Below are 20,891 nucleotides of genomic sequence, written 5' to 3'. Positions count from 1 at the left end.
TATATGCTAAAACTGTCACCATTTGAAGCTACAGAAACGTGTAGCTTTAAAATATATTTATATCTTAATGCCGCCGTGCATACTTCAGACAGACTTTTATTAACTGAAAGCCACCAAATAAATAAACGATTTTAATACAGGAGTTAATGTTTGCAGCAACAGACCTCAGCTAGTTTAGCTGCTAGCTGGTTTACAGATTAGGTAACGCTTGTTGTGGCGTTTAAACTCCAGTTACAGGTAGATTCGTGAACCTTCTTGTCATGAGACAGATAATCTGTGAAAGCTGCTACACTGCTCTGATCAAAAACAACCAATCAGAGTCAGGAAAAGGGTTTTAGCACTGTCAATCAATCTCATGTACTGGCTGCTAATGGCTGAGAAACAACTTAGCATGACCGTCATCGGTGGCTATGCTAACTAGGTTGATTCATGAAACGCTGCTTCTTCTTGGCAGCTTACATCCATTAATGTTGCACCACTGCCATCTTTTGGATTTTATTACTTATCTTTCCTCAAATTCTCCTAATGAGACCAGTATTTTTCAATATGATGTGCTTCTTCTCCTTGATTTTTATGGGCTATTGGCAAAAAATGTTAAATAGCATTACCGCCACCTACTGGTAAGGAGTATTTATGACATGCTATGCCAGTTGCAGATTTTAATTGACAGCGGTAAACTCTGCTCTGATTGGTTGTTTCTTGATGGCGCTGGAAGAAGGCAAAGTATCTTAATTTTTCACAGATTATCTGACTCATACCATACGGTTTCCACAAATATGTAAAAAGAAATAAAATTATAAAACGTACTTACAGCAGGTTTAATATCTCTTATTTATTCATGTTAATTTATCAATGATGTCTGATCAAAGATGACAAATGTATTGTCCTGTAGGTATCAGATGTGTCTTTGATCCAACATGGCCGACTTAAAAGGCTAAATTAGCATGTCATGAAGTTCTGCAAAGGGCCTGGTAATGAAACAATCATTTAATTAATTTGTTTTGACCCAGGGTGACATCTAAAGCAGGTTAAACACTGACCCTTGGGGTTTTTACTTTGGATGCTAATGGATTATGGAACAATGTAAGAAAATATTAGCAGAGTCATCTGTTGCCTTGACGATTCCCGCCTTTTTCAGAAGAAGGAATGAACCCAAAACATTACCAGTTTTAGCTTAAAAAAACTGTTTTGGATTGGGGTGTTTTTTTATTTGAACATAAAAATATTCATCACTCAATTGGAAGTTTAAAAACTAAACTGAGATTCCTTTTAATCTTTTAAAGTCTGGTTTTGACTTTTGAGTATTGGAGGCTCTTGGTGACCTCAAAATGGCTACCATACAAAAAAGGCTGCTTATTTTGTGCTTTCGTAACATTGTAAGTAATTCAATTAGGAATATATATAGTACCCTACAGCATCTTTTAAGTGTACATTTTATTTAGTGTCTTAATGCTAACAAAATGGAAAAAAAAACTAATTGTGTTGCTAATAGCAGTTAGCCTGCAGCACTAGCCTAATACTATTTTAATTTGCAGCTGGAACACAGATGCAGAGATTTAAATAAAATTTCCATGAACAATTTAAAAACTCAAATTGTGTCAATGCTTAAAGTCTTATAGTATTTCAACCGTCTGCTAACCTGAAACGTTCCATTATCTGTTAAAATTTATGTTTTTACTTAGAAACTGATACCAAAACTTTCTTCTGGTTTTGCCAAAATGCAGCAGTCATTTGTAAATTCTCACCCTTTTATTGTAGGGTGTATTAGTTTATTGTATTAGTTTAATAAATTAAAGCTTGTTATCCCCGATTATGTTTTTCCTTTTGTGTTTTAAGTGTTTTCACTGACACAGGAGCAGCAAGCCTGAAACATTACAGAAACCCTAAAATCCAACAGATTATCACAATTATAAAAATCCGACAGAAACAATTATTTATTGTGTGAAGCAGTAAATCTAAAAAAAACTGATACAAATGAGAATATGTCTAATTAAATCAGTTTTCTTTGTGTTTCACGGTAGTCCCTAAACCTTTCCGTACACTGCAAAAACACAAAATCTTACCACATATTATTGATCCAGTTTCTGGTGCAAATATCTTAATACACTTGAAATAAGAAAACTAACTTACAAGTAACTTCTCAGCAAGATATGAGTTTAAGTCAGTAATTCCTCAATACTGATGAAAAAGTTCTAGTTCCACTGACGCTGTTACCTAGCAACGCCAGTCAAGCCCAACCCGTCGCCTAGCAACCTAGTTCTGGTTCCACAGGCAGATTATTTCACTAAAAATATGGGAAAAATGTAATAAGTGAAATAATCATACAATGGAAATAGTGCTTTTAAGGAATTACCGACTTAAAATAAACTCATATTTCTTGTAAGTTAATTTTGTCTTTAAGTGACAATTTTAAGGGTGCTAAAATATTTTCACCAGACTCTAGACCAAAATTACTTGGTAAGATTGTGTGTTTTTGCAGTGTAAATGTCTCCAAAGCCCCACATGGAAATTTGCAAATAAGAGAAATGAATGTTTTCTGTGTAGCATGACAACGGATGTTTTTTTGTGCTTTTAATAAACCTAAAAGTTAACAAAAAAAAAAAACCTATCGAGAAGTAAACTGAGAAACGGGTCACTTAAAATATCACATGTGGTGCATGTATAAAAATGTTTGAAGGAAATAAAAAGGCAACCAAGAATATTGTATGCATATACTTGAACAACTGGTTTAGCAGCGTAAACACACCTTTTAAACAGAAATAAATGCTCCTTTTTGGCACAAACTCCGCTTCTAAACAATGGGTGCTCATTTGCTCACTGCTTTTATCACCTGGCTGCTAAATCCGCCAAACGTAACTTCAGACCCCACAATACGCAACATACTTCCAAAACATCTGTGAATGCGAAGCCCAACAGTCCAACATTTCACCACGAGTGAAGAAACAAGCATCAGTTTAATATTTTGGATTGTTTTTCTTTTCTTTCCAACATGTGATACATTTAGAGCACTGATAGGCGTGTCAGCATTAGCTTGGGAGGATGGATGAATAAAAACGAAAAAAAAAAAAAAAAGATTTCATAACAAAGCATATTGTTTTAATCTATGGACAAAGGATCTAGGTCAGAAAATAAATATTTTTCCTCTCCATTAAAAAAGAGCAAACAGAACTGTGTGTCTTCTTTGTCCCAACTCTCTCAGAGGCACTGAGAAAATATGGAGGAGATTCTCTTCTTTTTTTTTCTTTTGTTTTTTTAAACGGGCATGCAGTCCACAGGGTCACATGACCCCTGACGGAAACCCTGCGGAGCGGTAGCCATTCACTTGTCGGTCGTTGGGTTGAAGATGGTAATGGTTTAACATCCACGGGAGCAAAAGATTGAAAGACCGATCACTCAGGACATCTGTTACTCTAAAACTGGAACAGCTGCTTCTCTCTTCCTTTAACTAGGCCACATAGTTGTACTGGTTGGAGTTTTCCTTGTCGCGCTCCATATAGTCCCGGTCAATAAGAGACTCTATCCTCTTCTTTAGGTCAGCAGGCTGGGAGGGAAGAGAACAAGAGACAAGATGGTAACAAGCAACCAGAGGTCACCAGTAACTGGTCACATTTACTTCAGTAACGTCTTTGAAAAAATTAACTTTAAGAGTATTTTTACTGCACTGTACTCTTTACTTTTACCTGAGTAATTTTATTTTGAAGTATTTCTACTCTTACTTGAGTAAAACTTCTGGATTTTCTATGCTAACGATAACCAAACATGGGAAATGAGGTCATTTCCTTTTTGAAAGTGGAGAAAATTAGAAATACAAAAACTGGAACCTTGAACAAATTCTACTCTAAATGGGAACCCCACCCGCACACCCAGCTTTCTGTCTTTGATTTATTTTTTCAGATGTGTACATATGTGTGTAAGTGTATATATGCATATGTATGTGTGTTTTTTCACTGTTAATTTTCTTTCTCTGTGTTTCACTACTGGAGTTGTTCTGCATGCGTTCCTGAAAACATGCATGGTGTGAACAGTTTGTTTATGCTCAACACTTCTGCACCGTGAAATATGTAAGCACTTTTCTTCCATACGCAAAAATATCAATAAAAATATGAATAAAAAGAAAAAAACAAATGAAAGTGATGTGAGATGAAAAACAAACAACTAGTTACCTTGACAGGAAATTTGAGCTGGTTGTAAACCTCAGACATCAACAGATTATGGCTCAGAGTCTTCCTCATCTTCATTATCCGCACAATGGCCGCATCGATCTGGTACTGACGGTCCTGAAACACCCGTTCCGTGGTGCTGGCTTGTTCCTCCACCTAAACACATTTGTTCATATGAAAACCTTTGACTTAATACAGATATACAATCTACATCCGGAAGCTGTTTATACCGTCTCCTTCATCTGAATCTGGTTTATTTTGATCCTGAAGAGTTTGTGTTTGAAGTCATCGTTGCAGGAAAACTTGTCTCCGTCCTCTACGTCTTTGCTTTTCGGGATTTTGGTGAGGACTCGTGCTTTTCCGCAGGCTAGCGACTGCAACGTCCGACGCAGCTCGCTGTCCTCTGTGAACCCAGAAACCAGACGCTTTTCAGACAAGATGTCTGACATAAAGACAGGAAGCAAACCAAACGGCGACACAACAAACCTATTCCTGTAGCTACTTTGATTTCTTCGAGAGTGAACTCCTCGCCTTCGTTAAACATCAGCAGCACCAGCGTTTGGAAAAGAGACACCTGCAGCTCCTTCTTGCCCTTTAGCAGGAAAACATCCAGACAGCAGAGTTAATACATAGAATAAAGTCTTAAAATGAAGAGAATAAAGTAAGTGTAAGTAAATAAAGCATTTTTATTAGTATCTAATACAGAGAATAAAGTAAAACAAGTGATATTATGAGAATAAATTAAAATTCTGAAAAGTTAATATTTCGAGAATAAAGTCATTATACAACAAAAATAAGGTTATAAACTTTCGAGCGTATTTACATGTATGTAAATAAAGTATGTTTATTATTATCTAATAAAGAGAATTAAGTAAAGTTAGTAATATTACGAGAATAAAGTCATAAAATTACGTGAATATAGCTGAAATAATACGAGAATAAATCTATAATATTTGGAAAAGTTATACAATTTGAGAATGAAGTAAGTGTAAGTAATTAGTGTCTTTATTAGTATAATAAAGAAAATAAAGTAAGTAATATCACGTGAATAAGAATAAAATCTAATTACGACTTTATTCTCTTGATTTCCTTTACCAAATTTTCTCAGCATAGCATTAATACTCCGTCACAAATATAACCGTTCCCGAGAGCCAAAATAAAAAACGACATTCTAGGAAAAAACAGAGCTAATAACCTCTTTAAATTCTGCTTTTAAGACGCAGTGACCTAACGTCGACTGCCACTGCAGCTTCCTGCCGCTGTGTTTGCCCAGGTAAAACGTCTTGAAGATCTCCTGCAGGCGCACCATCTGGACAGAGATAACAGAGGTCGTAACAAAGGGTATTTATAACTTCGGCGCTATAAAAACCCCCATGATGTTCCGGTCACGTGAACATTTGAACGGCGCTAACCTCAGGAGGCAGGTGGACCTCCATGGGGACGTAGGTGGGCCAGTATCCCATGGTGAGGATGTTGACGGTCAGCTCAATGTTGCCGGGAATGTTTTGGCACTGCATGTACTAGAAAGCAGAAACACGACTTACTGAGCAGCACAAATTCACATTTCTGCCGTTGTGCGTCAGCTGACGACGGGGCAATTCAAAAGCAGCTGAGCAAAAGCCCTGCAGTGGGGCGAGTCGGGGCAAGTTTACAGCAACAGGGAGTTAGCTGCAGCCTGACGGAGGCAACAGGAGGCGCAACAAAAAAAGAAAGGAAAAATAAAAGAGAGCTGGGGTTGAGGGTGAGAAGGCGAAGAAACGAGAATGCTGCAAATAGAGCAGCTGTTAATTTTATTTTGCACCGCATCACAATAAGACTCCTCTGATACGTCACCAAGAGTTGGGTTGTAACTAGTTACATTTACCCGAGTAACACTTTGGAAAAAATTTACTTTTAGGGATATTTTTATTACTCTGTACATTTTACTTCAGCTTTGCTCATACAAATGACTCAAAGTACTTTTACTTCAGTAATTAAATTATAAAGTATCTTTACTCTTGAGTAAAATTTCTGGATTTTCTACCCACTGAATAAAAAACAAACATGTTTTAACCAAAAATTCACCACACACAGACACACACCTGCAGTTTGTGTTCAAGTTTCATCAGTTTTTTTATTAAAAGAAATTTGGAAAACATTTCCTTTGCCTGGTTTTTAAAATTTGGTAGAAAACATTAATAAGGTTTGAGATTCATCCCAGAGATTTTCTAGAGACAAAAAAGGGAAAATTTCTGAGCTCTAAAAGTCATAAAATTTGTTAGAAAAAAATCAGAAATTTTGAGATTAATCTCAGAAATGTACTAGAAAAACAAAAACAAAACAAGGACATTTCTGAACTCTAAAAGTAAAAATAATTTTCTATACAATCTCAGACAATTTCTGAGATTAATTTTTACTGAAAATTCCACTTAAATTTAAATTTTAGTCCATTTGATGATGTAATTTTTAAATATTAAATGAATCATAATTTCATCAATTATTCAGTACTTGAGTATACTTTTTACCAAATACTTTCAAATAATTTATTAGGTAAATACTTTTTACTTTTACTTGAGTAGAAATATGTAAAAGTAGTGCTACTACGTAAAAGTATAACATTTTTTAGGTCCTCTACCCTCGTCTGGTTTCTTATAAAAATGTATTAATCAAGTCTGTAATAGGGATTAAATAAAAAAATAATCAGTTGTAGTGTAATAGTTAAAAAGAAGAGCTTTTGGAGAATCGTGCAAAATTAGTTACTTTTTCCATTGTAAAACTTTTGAAGCCTTTTCTCATTTATTTAGAGATAATTTAGATTTAATAAAAGCCACATATAAAAACATTAATGCAGAGCTCCTTTACCTGTTTGAACTGCACCATAATGTCTTTAGAGAGCTCCATGTCTTTGAACATTCCCTCTAGTTTGCTGGTGAACGCCGCTCCACATTCTGAGGAAACAACAACAACGCAGTCAGAGGTCAACGTTTATTATTCAGTCAATGTTAAGGTTTTATCTTTTAAAGGATGAACTGACCATGTTTCAGCTTTGACAACATTGACTTTTCAGCATCCACTGAGGCACTTTTTCCAACCAGCAACCTCTTGGCCAGGTCCTTTTTGTAAAAAGCCTCAAATACGTCTTTTCCTAAAATGACAACAAATCATTACAGATCCTGATCTCCAATAAAAGTTCCCACAAGTCTGAACCGGAAGTGATTCGTGCCATCTTAGCAGGCGAGCGCTGTACACAGCGGACCGAACAAAAAGAAAATGTGTGGACGCTCTTAGCCAAAGAGAGAAAGATGCATGAACAAAATGGCTGCAGGAAGAGCGAGAACAACATGAAGGATCTTTGCAGCCTGAAGTCCATGAATACATAAAATCAATATTTAAACTTATTTGTAAAGGACGTACAAAGTCTTTGTCTGAATATCGAAGTTCTGGTGGCTGGCAGTGAGTCTGTAGCGTCAAATACGCAGGCTACATGTCTGTCTTACCTAGCAGCTAAAAGCTACATTAGCTAAGCTAATTTTGCTAGCCTGGCAGTAAAATTACTGCTCGGCGCAGTGATATTTACTACAGTAACTGCCTGCCAAGATGGCTGTCGGCTACAAAGTTCAGATGGGAACTAAAAAAATGAACTTAAAGTCCAATATTAATTTACCATATATAAATCTAAAGATAATCATGATCTTATCCAGCATCTTCTCCAGTTCTTCATCTGTCGCCTCTTTGTTTCCTGCCCGCAGCTTCGAATCAACGTGTTTGGCTGGAAAACAGACAGAAAACATGAACTCCTGCAGCGTCGCCGTGACGACGGGGAGCGGGGAAAAGCTCAGCTACCGACCGATGAGCTCTGCAGGCTTGTTCGGCCGCTTGTTGATGAAGGTTTCAAAAGCCTCCTTCATGGCGTTGACGAACTTCTCGTTCTTCAGGAAACAGATATCGATGATGTGATCCACCTTGTCCTTGAAGTCCAGCAGCTCCTGAACCATCGTTTTGTCTTTTTCAGGGTTGATTACGATTGTGCTTCCAAACGCCTGCATGTGGGAAAATATCAAAGGACTCAACTTAATAAGAAACTAATGTTAGCGCTCAGGGTCTTACTAGTGTTTTATAGAGGCTGCAGCTAGTGATTAACTGGATTTAAACAATTGGCACTTTATAAAGATGTTTTATTTAACCTCTTACGCCTTTATTATACCACGCTATAAATATAGTAAAAGACACAAATAAATTTTAAAAATCCTTTTATTAATTAAGAAAATAAACATTTAATTGACTAAAATGCGATAACAGCATTCTTCTAGTGAATATGAACCAGTTGAAGCTAAAACTGCTAACTGAGGCGTTTTGGGTAAACAAAGGATTTTTATCTTAAATGCAAAAACTATAAACATTTTGTACTGTTTTATCTTAATTACTGCTCTGAACATGTCGTTTTTTCAGCTAATTAATTACGTATTGTTTAAATAATTGATTAGTCGTGATTAATCCGATTAATTGTTCATCCCTAGTTTTATCCACAGAAGCAGCGGTCAGATATTAATGTCCGTCTTGGTCTCAATATTGAAAGAAAATTACAAATTGAGCACATTCTCACCGATACCCAATCAATAAGAGCCGATCTATTCAGTCTAATTCTACGCTTTGTGAGCGACATCATGTTTTATTATCCATTTTAAATTATATTTACAAGTTTCTGCACCATTTGAAAGAATGTTTGTAGCAGTTTTATTGTTTATGTTTGACCACCAGCCTGTTGTTTTTGTCAGTTTCTTTTTTATTACCGTTTTATTCCTGACTGCACTGACTGAAGAAGTTAAAGTTGTTCTTACATGTTTGCTCCTGAAGCTGTTGGTTTATTTAAATGTGCTCTACTGGTGCAGAGTCATCAAATTACTTCAGTACATTTACGTCTGTGTTTTAAGAAAAGGAACATTTTAAGGCAGTTCTGTTTTTCTGTGTCGGATCGGTATCAGCCGATACCAAACCTCAGATATCGGTACTGGAAGAGAAGAAGTGGATCGTTTCTGGGTCGTACCTTGATGTACTCTATCCACTGCTGCAGCAGCACCTGGACGCCGCCTCGAACTCGACTGAAGAGCTGATACAGCAGAGACAGATCCTGGATCCGGTTCTCGTCCAGCAGGTGGGTCAACCCTGCGAGTTTTCAACGACACCGTCAGGTTCCCTCAAGCTGGTTAAAAACTAAAAACATCCACTGCTTTTTCTCTCCACAACAACCACAGTCACTGTATTTCCATTTGATTTTAGGAGACAAAGAAAATAGTGCATAATTGTGCAGGAGACGGTTTAACATTTTTATAAATATAAATCTGTAAAGTGTGGCATGCTCCTCTGAATAAACAAACAAACTGCCTCAGTTACTACTGCAAGTCTTTGGGTTTCAGTTTTCCTCAATGAGACTTAAATTTTACAAAATAGAACAAAAATATTTTGGAGCTACAACTAATGATTGTTTTATTAACAGATTATTCTGACAATCGATTTAATCACTTAAGTCTTTTTTTTATAAAAGACGCAAAGAAATAATTTAATTTCTGAGAAAGAAAAAAAAACATTTATTGCCTAAATTGCAATAACAGCATTCTGTTAGTGAACTATTGGTCATTTGTAGCAAAGGATGAAACTAATAATATAATTTTACTTCTTATATTTTATTATTTTTGATAAAATAATATAAATTTCCAACATCAACGTGTGAAAAGTTCAGCCTACCTGCTTGACTTATCAATACAGCTTATGTTTGATCCATTGATTTTTTATTAGATTAATGGATTCATAATTAGAAGGGTCTTTAGTTTGTATTTATTTATTTAGAGATTTTGAACCAGGTGAAGCTCAAAAGCTTTGTCACTTGAGAAATTCTGGGTAGAAAATATTTACCAATAAACATGTTTTTTTAATTTTAAATGTAAAATGTATTTAATTTTGATTAAATTATGTGCAGGTTAATCATCTATTAACTGGATCTGCATCCAACAGAAGGGGGTCAAATACAAATGCACCACACTTTTCAGGTTTTCAGTCGTAAAACAATTCATATTTTTCAATTATTTACTGCTTTGTATGTCACGTAAAATTCAATAAAAATTCAATGTTTCTGCTTCTAATGTGGTAAACAGTCATGATGGACATGTAATAATTGGATAAACAATGTTTAATTTCTACGATAATGGCTCTGCTGTACCTTTCTGCAGAATCGCAGTGAGATGTTCGCCCAGCAGCTGCTTCTCCACAGTAGCAATGAGCGGTTTTCTGAGAAATAAATGAATCTTAGTTTAACAGCTGAATCTAATTTAGCCTCACGCTGCAAACTAAATGCAGCAAACCAACACTCACTGTGTGCTTTGGTCCAGATATGTGATTACTCTGTCCGCCTCTTCCTCCAGGCGTTTGTTGACATGATGGAGATATTCTGGCACCTGAAAAAAATAAAAATAAACTGGTAACCACATGAAGCTCTGAACCCAGAGGCACTAAAATGTACTGAAACATTCAAAAGTATTAAGTCCTCATTAACATCCAGTTTTCTTTATTTTGTCAGGAAGTTAAAAGCCAGAATTTAAAAGGAAAAACGGTGATCAAGTAATATTATATCTAACTAGAAGCTTTTAAAGACTCGAGTTAAAAAACATAAACAAAACAAATGTCATCCGCTAAGTTGCCATGGAGTTTATGCATACACAGTATTAGATATTAGTTAAATTTAGGAGTACGAAGAGATTCATATTTAATTTGCTAGAAATTATTCATACAGAATCCATCAAAGAAGCTACGTTTTCTTGATTTATTGGATTTAAGTAAATAAAAATGATAAAAAATGATTTGCTGCTAGACTTCACCTTCATCTGAAAACTGAAAGTAAAACTTACAGGAACCAAACGTGGATATAAACAGACAGGAAACCACCTCCGTTTTTCAACAGGACACGTGTGACAACAGTCACTTTAAGATTGATGTTTGTTTTTCTACAGTTTTTAACAGAGACTGAACACATTTTTATAGAAAGAAAACATTTTTCTCATCAGTGAAATATTCTGGAACTTCTATTTTTTCCATCAATATTAATGAATTACTGACATACAAACTTAAACTTCAAAATTTCTACTTATAAATTTGTTTCGTTTTATTTAAAATGTACTAAGATATTTGCACTAAAAACTAGGCTAATATACATGATAAGATTTTGTGGTTTGCAGTTTATTTACTGTAAGAAATTGAAAATCTTTATGAGCAGCATCAATGAACAAGCTACTACTGATTCCCTGCATATTTACGAAGCTGAAACAATCAGCAGAAAACCCGGAAACATTTTGCATTTTTCTAAAAATACAATCAGGAAAGAGTGAGCGCCTCCAGAGTGTGAGGTCACATAAATCACCTCTCGCTCCTGCATCAGCCTCTGTCCCTCTGCGGCGTAAAGTCGATTAGTTTCCTCCAAAAAGCGCTGCTCAAACGAGTCTTGATAAATCTGTTAGAGACAGACATTTGTCAACAAGAACGTCCACATTTCTCATCTGCGCAGACAAAAACCACAGAAGCAACACAGCGAGATCAGATGTTAAAATGATCCACGATTAGCTGAACATGGTGGCCTAAATATGCTGTAAGTTTCCTATTAACTGAGAAAAATGCTGTCTGTGATCCACCAAAACTCATAATTACTTAAAAAAAAAAACTTTGATCTTTTGTTTTATTTTTCACTCATGGAGTTCGCCATTTTTTGGAGCAATGCATGCTGGAATGATGAGGCTTGGATCCGTTCTGTACTGGGACCTACAGCGTAAACACAGGAAGGATAACCCCCCCCCCGGACCCCCCCAAGTTGTTGTTGTTTATCATAACGCGTTTGGTGCAAATTTAGACAATGTGACTCTGTGTCGCTGTTGGCTGTAATTAAAAAAAGTGGGACAGACTCGAACACAACTTCTGCAGGATCCTCAACATTTTTCTCCAGAACACTTTGAGTCATTTGTATGAGCAAAACTGACGAAGGCTCCAACAGGTGATCGTTCCCTTAACGGGCTAAATAAATGCTGTGTCGACAGTTTTTATCCACAAAGCGCCTAAACCCTTCTGCCGCCGGCTAGTGGGCGAAAAACACTGGGAGAACCATCAGACAGCGCTGGGAGCTCTTTGAAATGCTAACGGAGCTACACTGCTGCCGATCCAACTGTAGCTCTGCGTTACAAGACACAGAGCTACAGAACTACTTACCTGACTTTACTTTAAATCCAGATTTAAACACACCTGTTTAGAGCAGCTTTTGAAACATTGTGAATGAAAAGCTGAAACATTCTGATGTGTAATGATGCCATCAGGCAAACTGTTTTGTTGACCGTTTCTTCTTTGACTGTATTCTGGTGTTTTTATGATGTAAAGCACTTTGAACTGCCTTGTTCCTTAAATGTGCCATACAAATAAACTTGATTGATTACCGGATCACACAGTCGGACCAGAGTTAAGTGTCATTCATCGTTTCATTTACAAAGCTGAAGGCAGCAGCAGCAAACACCAGCTCTGTCCTCTTCCTCCGTTTGGTCCTCCTCATCTTCATCCCTTCTTGTGATTTCTACATTCCCATCAATCTAAACGCGCTCTGGTTCAAACTGAAAAGGCTGAATGACGCTACTCATCGTTGTTTTGGCTGGACTGAGCCAGCGCAATCGGTCAAGTCAATTTACTAAAATCAATAACAACTAAACAGTCTACTGTGTTATTGTTTTTCCATTTAAACTAAACGTTTCTTAAAGTCTATTGTTCCCACTAATCGTGGATCCCTTCAGAGGGTTACCTGGAGGTCAGAGAGCATGCTCAGTAGGCTCCTCAGCAGACTGCGGTCGATGGCTTCTCCGTTTCGTTCCCTCTCGATGAGCAGCAGAATCCCGTCGATGGTTTTACTCTGGACCTTCAGGTCGCTGATGATGTAGAACCTGAACAGCTCCAGGCCCATGTCCCTGCACAGCACAGCAGTCCGGGTTCAGCACCCACAGAACCGCCTCGTAGCGGCTGAAAATCACTCACCACTCACCAGATCGATGGCAGCATAGAATTTTGTAAAACATAGGTGCGATCCAAAAACAGAAATATACTCCTAATCATGATCTGTGGGACAAAAACAAAACAAGTTATGAATAAAAACAAATTCTCAACAAAACTACTAACTTTAAGGTTCGACAGTCAGCTGCACCAAATCTTCAATTTCTTTCTGAAACATAGAGCTGGACAACATGGCTGGAAAACTTACCACGATATAAGCTTTTCATGTCAGTCAACAGATAATTATTGATTTATTTTTTGTTTTAAATAGATAAAATACTTCAAAACTGGTAACGTGATCTTTCCCGTTTTATACACATTTTTTACTCTACGCTGTTGCTTTATTTTTAAGCAGTTATGAGGCAAAACCTTAAAACTGCTGCTGTGACAGTTACTCAGCAAGTTGTTGCTAGGTAACCAAGGAGTGAGTGAGTTGCTAGGTAACCAAGGAGTGAGTGAGTTGCTAGGTAACCAAGGAGTGAGTGAGTTGCTAGGTAACCAAGGAGTGAGAGAGTCAATCGATTCCACCAGGTGGTCATGAGGTTGAGCAGCTCAAGTCTTTCCTCTGCCTACATCTCCCAGAATGCCGTCTGATTTTGTTTTATGTTTGCCGTGTTAAAACTAGAAAAGCATCTAGTTTTCAAATTCTTTTGAACAAATTTATTCTGCTACAAAAAACTTAATTTTTTTAAAGCCGATATAGTTAAATAAACACTCTACTTAGCAAAGTTTAATAAATTAATTTCAAATCAAAACTGAAAACACATTTATTTGAAATTGTTTTTTTTAACCGAAGTCTTCTGCTCTTTCTATTCAATTGATTTTATTATTTTACCGTTTTATCTTTTATTTGATGTTGTGTTCTTGGTGTCAAGAAAGGCACCTATGAATAAACCGTTTCATTATTAAGAGGAAGAATAAAATGACTAATAATGATGATTATTATGAACCATAATATTATGAATCGTAATTAGTATTAATCATAATATTTGTGATTAACAATAATAATAACTGTTATATCACAATATCTTATATTAAAATGTTTTATAATATATTAAATGACAATAATAAAAATATATTATTATTAAATTAAAGCTGATTTAGGAACAGCAAAGTCGTAAAAATAAAAGTCTATGGTTAGACTTGGTTTCAAACAGATAAATACTTCGTATCATACTTAACACCTTCCATTGTAATAATTTTACCCCGATTAAAAATGAATTAAAAAGTTTAATAAACAAATTTGTATCATTCTTGATCTGCAGTTGGGGGCCACAAAAATCTGTCCAAGGGCCACAAATAGCACCCGGGCCGCACTTTGAACACCCCTGCTACAGATTCATCTTAAGTCTCCAGACAGTAATTCACTGCTGGGCTTTGAAATTCAGGTAATTGTACTCAGTTTTATTTGGGGGTGTCAGAGTAAATATAAACAGGTTCAAGAGGCTGGAGAGCTTCTGCAAGTCACCATACATTGAATTAGTCTTGTTACACTTCAGATCCATCAACTCACAGATTGAAAATGTGATTAAACAATCCTGGGAGTTAAATAAACAAAGTATTTTGAAACAGAGCCGCCGTTCATCCTGAGGAGTTTGAGCTGCTCATCAGCCAGACAGGAGAAGAAACATCAGGTTAGAAGAGCTTTCACACTTTTCTGACCCAACATGTAAAATCCTGCGGAGGTCAAGCTGTCATTTTCTGTCAGTGTTTGACAGGGAGGTTAAATTGGGAGCTCAGGTTTCAGCTGTGCAGAGGCGTAAACAAGCGCTCCTTCACAGCTTTTTGACTGGGTCAGCACGTCTCATCCCTGGCAGCTTCACACCAAAACACAAAACAGGCTCTGCTTTGACCGGCTGGCCGAGCGCCAGCACAACAGCTGTATAAGCTACCATAAGGTTACATTTTATCAGTTTTTAAATGGTAAATCACTCTAAATCTCTCAAAGTTAAACATTAAGTTTACTATTATTTGCAGTTGAAACCAGGTATGATTTAATATAAAATAATAAATTGCGAATGCATTACTACTGTGATATCAGTGTGTGCAATATTTGTATTGCAAATGACTGCTTAAAGTGCAGTAATTGTTTTTAACTTGCATTTTTTATGTTTATGCAATATTTAGCATGTTGGACGCAAACGACAACCAAACTGCTAAACGTCAGAAGTGATGGAAGCTCAGATCAGAGGAAAAAAAAAAAAAGAGCCATATTTACTATTAAGAAATTTGTAGTAGTTACTCATATTATTGCTAGATTTTAGAGTATTTTAGAGGTCAAACAATTCAGGATATAATCTGATAGAAAATATATCCTTATCTCCTTATAAGGAGATAAGGATATTCTGGAATTGAGTGAATATACAGTTTTGTAATCCTAACCGACCTAAAATTGGAGAAGTTTATTCTGATTTATCATCAAACAGACAAAACCCCACTGCTTTCTACTTAGTGCAATTCATATTTTCATGTAACATTTTGCAGAAAAGCTTTAAACTATTGATGAATGATGGTGGATTTCTGGTTATAGAAATTTCTTCCTTTTAATTAATATTTATTACCCCTTTTCCACTCATTAAATTTCTTTTTTTTTTACTCTAATAGTTACAACTAATGTGCAGAAGTGAATGGACTCACCATTTGTCTGCAGTGATCTTGCCAGCACTTATCGATTTTCTTCAGGAAAAGGACGCTGTCCAGGGCATCCGTAAAAACCAGGTTAGGGCAGCAAACGACTTTAATTCATATTTATACTTGAAATTATCAAGTCTGCAACATTTACACTGCAAAAATAAAAAATCTTACCAAGTAATTATGGTCCAGTTTCTAGTGCAAATATCTTAGTACACTTGACTCACTTACAATTTATAAGGGCTTGTATTAAGTTAATAACTCCTTAATATTGATGAAAATGTGCAAGCTCCATTGGACGATTATTTCACAAAAAACATTGGAAAATCTTCTCTAGTAATCATAATATTAGAGAATTATTGACTTAAAACAACTTCATATTTCTTGCTAATATGTTTTCACTAGAAACTAAACCAAAACTAATTTGTAAGACCATTTTATTTCTATTTTTAGTTTTCAAAATAAAGAAAAATATAAATCATCTGCAAACAGACGATGAATAAATGTTCTTCCATATGTTGATATTTGTGTAAAACTACAGAAATAAAAAAGCACAAAGTTTCCAACTTGATCATTTTTGTAGAAATTCAACACAATTATTCCATGAAAATTTTAACTAAAAACCTGCATTTGCTATCACATCCGTACTTAAACACAACAGATGCCACTTTATCAGTTTTAAACAACCGATTATTGTTTAAAATGACCAGAGAGTGTAAAGGATATTCCCTGAACTGATCGATCTGTGCCTTGATGTGGTCTTCACACACGGTCCTCAGCTGTTTGTACAGTTTGGCAGATATCTTATGGGAGCAGAGGTTTTCAACAGCCTGTGGAGACAGAGGAGGGAAAGTTTCATCGGCCGGCAGAGCGAACAGGCAGCCGGCTTCCCGTTCAGAGCCGATACCTGGTAGAGCTCCTCTAGATTGTACTTGATGGAAGTGCTGTTCTGAATGGCCTCCACAGCTTCTTTTAGCTTCTGCCAGGTCTCCTGCGTGTAATTTTCTGGTAACTTCGGTTTTTCTGCAAGAAAAACACAACACTGAATGTAGACAAGACAGTGGAGCTCAGCTTATACGAAGCAACAGCTTGTCTTTTTCTAAAAATGCTGATTTTATGTAGTTAAACAGTGACTTCAATAAAAAGATTTTACAAATTTGGCCCTCAATGCATGTTTTTAGTGAGTTTCTATTTTTAATTAGGACAAAATAACAGAAAGTAAAACCTTCTTACAATAGAAGAAAATTGGTGCAATGCAAAGTATTTGTCTTTAAATAACCACTTTTTTTTAACATTGTCTTGCAAGAACCAGCAACTTTTACTCAAAAGTAAACTTTGCTCACTGTAAAAACACAAAATCTTGGAAAGTATTTTTGGTCCAGTTTCAACTGAAAATATTATGTTACTCTTAAAATAAGACCAAACTAACTTTTCAACAAGATGTAGAGGCTTGTTTTAATTAAATAATCCCTTAATATTGATGAAAGGTTCTTGTTCTGTTGGCAGATTAAAGTCTGATCGGTGCAACTCTAATTTAGGCATACATTTCAGGTAGGGGTGCAACGATCGCGGTTTTCTGGCCGATCACCGATCTTTAAAAAGCCTGACCTGCCCATTCTGAGTTTTGCCAATACCAATTGTTTTTTCCTGAAATTTTGCTAAGTGTCACAAGAAAGTCGCCGAGTTGGTGACAGTGGGATGATGACTGTTAACTGTGAATGTGCGGACATGACCTGGTGGGCCGGTCTGTCAGTCAAACCTCTCTAAAGGCAGAGCAGAAGAGGACAGCGGTTGAGTTTTAGACCTTTAACGAGGTGGATAAGATCAGTGGATAAGATTGGCTTCACATGTGAATATCAACTGATCACCAATCTCCCAAAATTAAGGAAATATCCTGGCTGACAAATCGCTGCACCTCTAACATAAACGCTAGTAAAGAATTTTTTTTGTCATCTTTAACATTTTCCATTTAAAAAAAATATAAACTTGCCATCGAAATCTCATTGTAAAACAATTACAAAAAAATATAATGGAGGGCCAATGTTGTACCTCTCAAACACAAACTTATACCAAAGGCCACAAATGGCCCCCCAGCCACACTTTGGGAACCTCTGGGCTTGGGAAAGGTTTGATTGGCGTATAGCTTAGGCCCTAGTTTGCTGCTTCAGCGGTTTAATCAACCAGTCAATAAATCCGATTTCCTAAATTTTGGGAGATTGGTAGTTGGCTGATACTTGCATTTGAAGCTGATGTTATACCCTGATCTTATCTAACTCAGCAAAGGTCTAAAAATCATAAAGAAATAAAGAAATGTCTTTATTTATTAGTGTTTACATTAGGGGTGCACCAATCGGTAATCAGCAATCGGCCAGAAAACTACATCTGAGGCACAACTAGTTTATACAAAGTCGTTGTCCTCTTCTGCGCTGCTGTGGGAGAAGTTTGACTGGCAGGTCAGGGCTGGCCCAAAGCATATGCAAGTTAAGCAGCTCATTAGGGCCCCAACACCACAGAGCTGCCTCTATGAGCACCACTCCAGCCTGATAATATATCTATTTAAAATAACATTGAAAAGCAATTTCTGTCATTTTTATAGTCTCTTTCTGCTGTTGCCTCTGTTGGGGAAACCCGGGTGATTCTGGCCCTCTGTACAAACATTTGGACCCCACAGGCCTAGCCGGTACCAATTTCAGATTTTTTCCCCCTCGATTCTGATTTTTATCAATTCCAGTTGTTTCTTCATTATTATTCATCTCTTGTGGCAGGGGTCCAAAGTTTGTGTCACATGGACTAAAATCATCAAATTAAAAGGACTTGATTCTTTTACCAACTCGCCATTAAACCAGCCACTGTTGCCGACTCAGTGACTTTCTTTCTATATTTAGACCTGTGTTCACACTGCAGCCTGAAGGGACCCAAATCCAATTTTTATTTTTTACCTTAATGCGACCTGTATCTGATCTTTTCATGACAGTATGAACACCACACATCAGATTTCCTTCACATGCGACACAGGTCTCTTGGAAACCTATCCGTATCCGATCTTTTCAAATGTGACCTGAATCCGAACGGCCCCGTTCATTGACCTGAACGTCACTGATACTCAACAAACATCACTATCCTGATAAGCGGGGGAAAAAACAACAGTAATGGCGGACGATAATGAGGATTAAGTTGTTAATGTGCTGGCTCTGGTCGGACAACTTCAAAAAAAGATTTAAGCTATACGATTAGCTTACGATTGTATAGCTAACCATATGGCTATATCATTAGCATCAATGTTTACTTCCGCAAACAATGAGCACCATTTCTTTGTTGCAGGTTGGAAAAACACTGAGCGCTCTGTATGTGTGACGTTATTGCGCCCTCTACTGCGCATGTGGGACACTTTTAGGTTGTTTGTGTTTCACACTGGAGGTAACCTACATGTTGCATATATTTGGAAATGTGAACGAAAAAAAATCTGATTTGACCGAAAAAAAAATATATCAGAATTGGGTCACTTCAGGCTGCAGTGAGAACGTAGCCAACAAAAGGTATCGGCACAAAATGTTATCGGCATTTTAAAGATCGGTAATCAGGGATCGTGCAATCGGTGCACCACTAAAAATTAGTATAAACAGGGACTTGTTATGTGTGTGTGACCGGTTTGCAGTGGTTCTCTGCACCAGTTCCCCCAGGTACCTCTGAAGTTCTTGATGACTAGTTTCTTGGCAGCACCGGGTTTGCTGCTGGAGAAGGTGCCGGACCCTGCGGTTTTCGTCAGTCCGTTCGCGTGGTGTCCCCCCACGCCACCGGCCAGGAACATGGCTTTGCTTTTGTTATTGGAGCACGAAGCAGCAGCGGCGGCGGCGGCGGCGGCGGCGGCAGCCTCCTCAGCCATTTTCACATCTAGTCCAATGAAATCCACCGAATCCTCGAACCTCAACTTCTTCTGAATGTGCAGCGGAGGAGTGGGAGAGCAGGAGGAAGAGGAGGAGGAGGAATTGAGCGTCTTGGGAGGCGAGGAGGAGATGGTGTCACTCGTGTCGTCCCTCTCTGAGCCGTTTATTTTCCTCTTTTTCGGAGATGTGATGTTCCCACTGTCGCTTTTGACATCAGTAGCCGCGGGTCTAGCCTCCTGGGTTGGCGGTGGTGGGGGATTAGGGGAAGATAAACCTGTTGGAAACATGAAAAAACGGGAATACTAATTCTTTACAGCCAGTCTTCTGATCCGAAACTTCCAGGCTTTGTCGAGGGAAGAGCTCAGTGTCCGATGGCCTTCGTCTGTCTTCGCAAGGGCAGTTTTGATTCACCCGGTTCGTTTATCCAGTTTAAAACAGAAAATTTAATTAGAAACTACTCAACGCTTCTCTGATCTGGAGCCTCGTCTCTTTCTTGTTATTGCTGGCAGGAGAATAAAGATGGTTGGCTACTGCTTCCTCTTTTTTACCTCTCCGTCGTCTAACCGCGTCGTAAAGTCGTTCAGCGGCAGCGGTCGGGTCAAGCGGCCGTTAAAGGCAATAATTTATAAAACTTATTCAAGTGCAACACTAATAACCCCACATGATAGCGTAAGAGACGTTAATACACGCAGAAATAATCTCACTCGTAAAAAGCTAGTCCGTGACCCCACCGGAAGTACTTTGTACAAAAGTACTTTTTGCTCAAGCGTGTTTTTTATATTAACCATGGTGCTCTGTTTGGTCCTGCCGCCAGATGGCGCCAAAGTAACACAATTTTCCTCATGTTTGATCAGAAATAGTTTGAAAGAAAGAATTCACATAACAGGAAATTTAATAATATTCAGAGTTGAGTTGTAGATAGCTACTCCATTACATTTACTGGTGAACTTTTTGGGAAAAACTACTTTTAAAAGTATTTTTGCTATACTGTACTTTTTACTTTTACTTTATTATGAAGTATTGCTACTCTGACTTGAGTAAAGTTTCTGGACTTTACTCAAGTCAGAGTAAAAGTCTGACTTAAGTAACTCATTCAGTGAGTAACTTCACTGAATGAAGAATAAGCTTGTTTTAACCAAACAAATCACCAGACACGCACAGATTTTGCTTA

The 20,891-nt window shown here is 37.1% G+C and overlaps 1 protein-coding gene across 1 annotated transcript; it reads right to left on the bottom strand.

Annotated features, from left to right (window-relative positions):
* Window positions 1-2,697: 2,697 nt before the first annotated feature.
* On the bottom strand, window positions 2,698-20,478 carry cul4b (cullin 4B). The gene is made up of 20 exons (XM_008420634.2): window positions 19,521-20,478; window positions 16,744-16,859; window positions 16,563-16,666; window positions 15,843-15,912; window positions 13,198-13,271; window positions 12,961-13,123; window positions 11,548-11,637; window positions 10,506-10,588; window positions 10,354-10,421; window positions 9,184-9,302; window positions 7,987-8,179; window positions 7,804-7,908; window positions 7,174-7,284; window positions 7,002-7,087; window positions 5,573-5,680; window positions 5,356-5,469; window positions 4,647-4,752; window positions 4,391-4,563; window positions 4,164-4,316; window positions 2,698-3,541 (listed from the first exon to the last, which is right to left on the bottom strand). Exons 1-20 carry the CDS (start codon window positions 20,005-20,007, stop codon window positions 3,446-3,448), a joined length of 2,619 nt encoding a protein of 872 aa, XP_008418856.1. The 5' UTR covers window positions 20,008-20,478; the 3' UTR covers window positions 2,698-3,445.
* Between the last annotated feature and the right edge of the window lie 413 nt (window positions 20,479-20,891).

Source organism: Poecilia reticulata, linkage group LG10, assembly GCF_000633615.1.
Source record: "Poecilia reticulata strain Guanapo linkage group LG10, Guppy_female_1.0+MT, whole genome shotgun sequence".
NCBI classification, from domain to species: Eukaryota; Metazoa; Chordata; class Actinopteri; order Cyprinodontiformes; family Poeciliidae; genus Poecilia; species Poecilia reticulata.
This window is presented reverse-complemented; position numbering and strand designations above follow the sequence as displayed.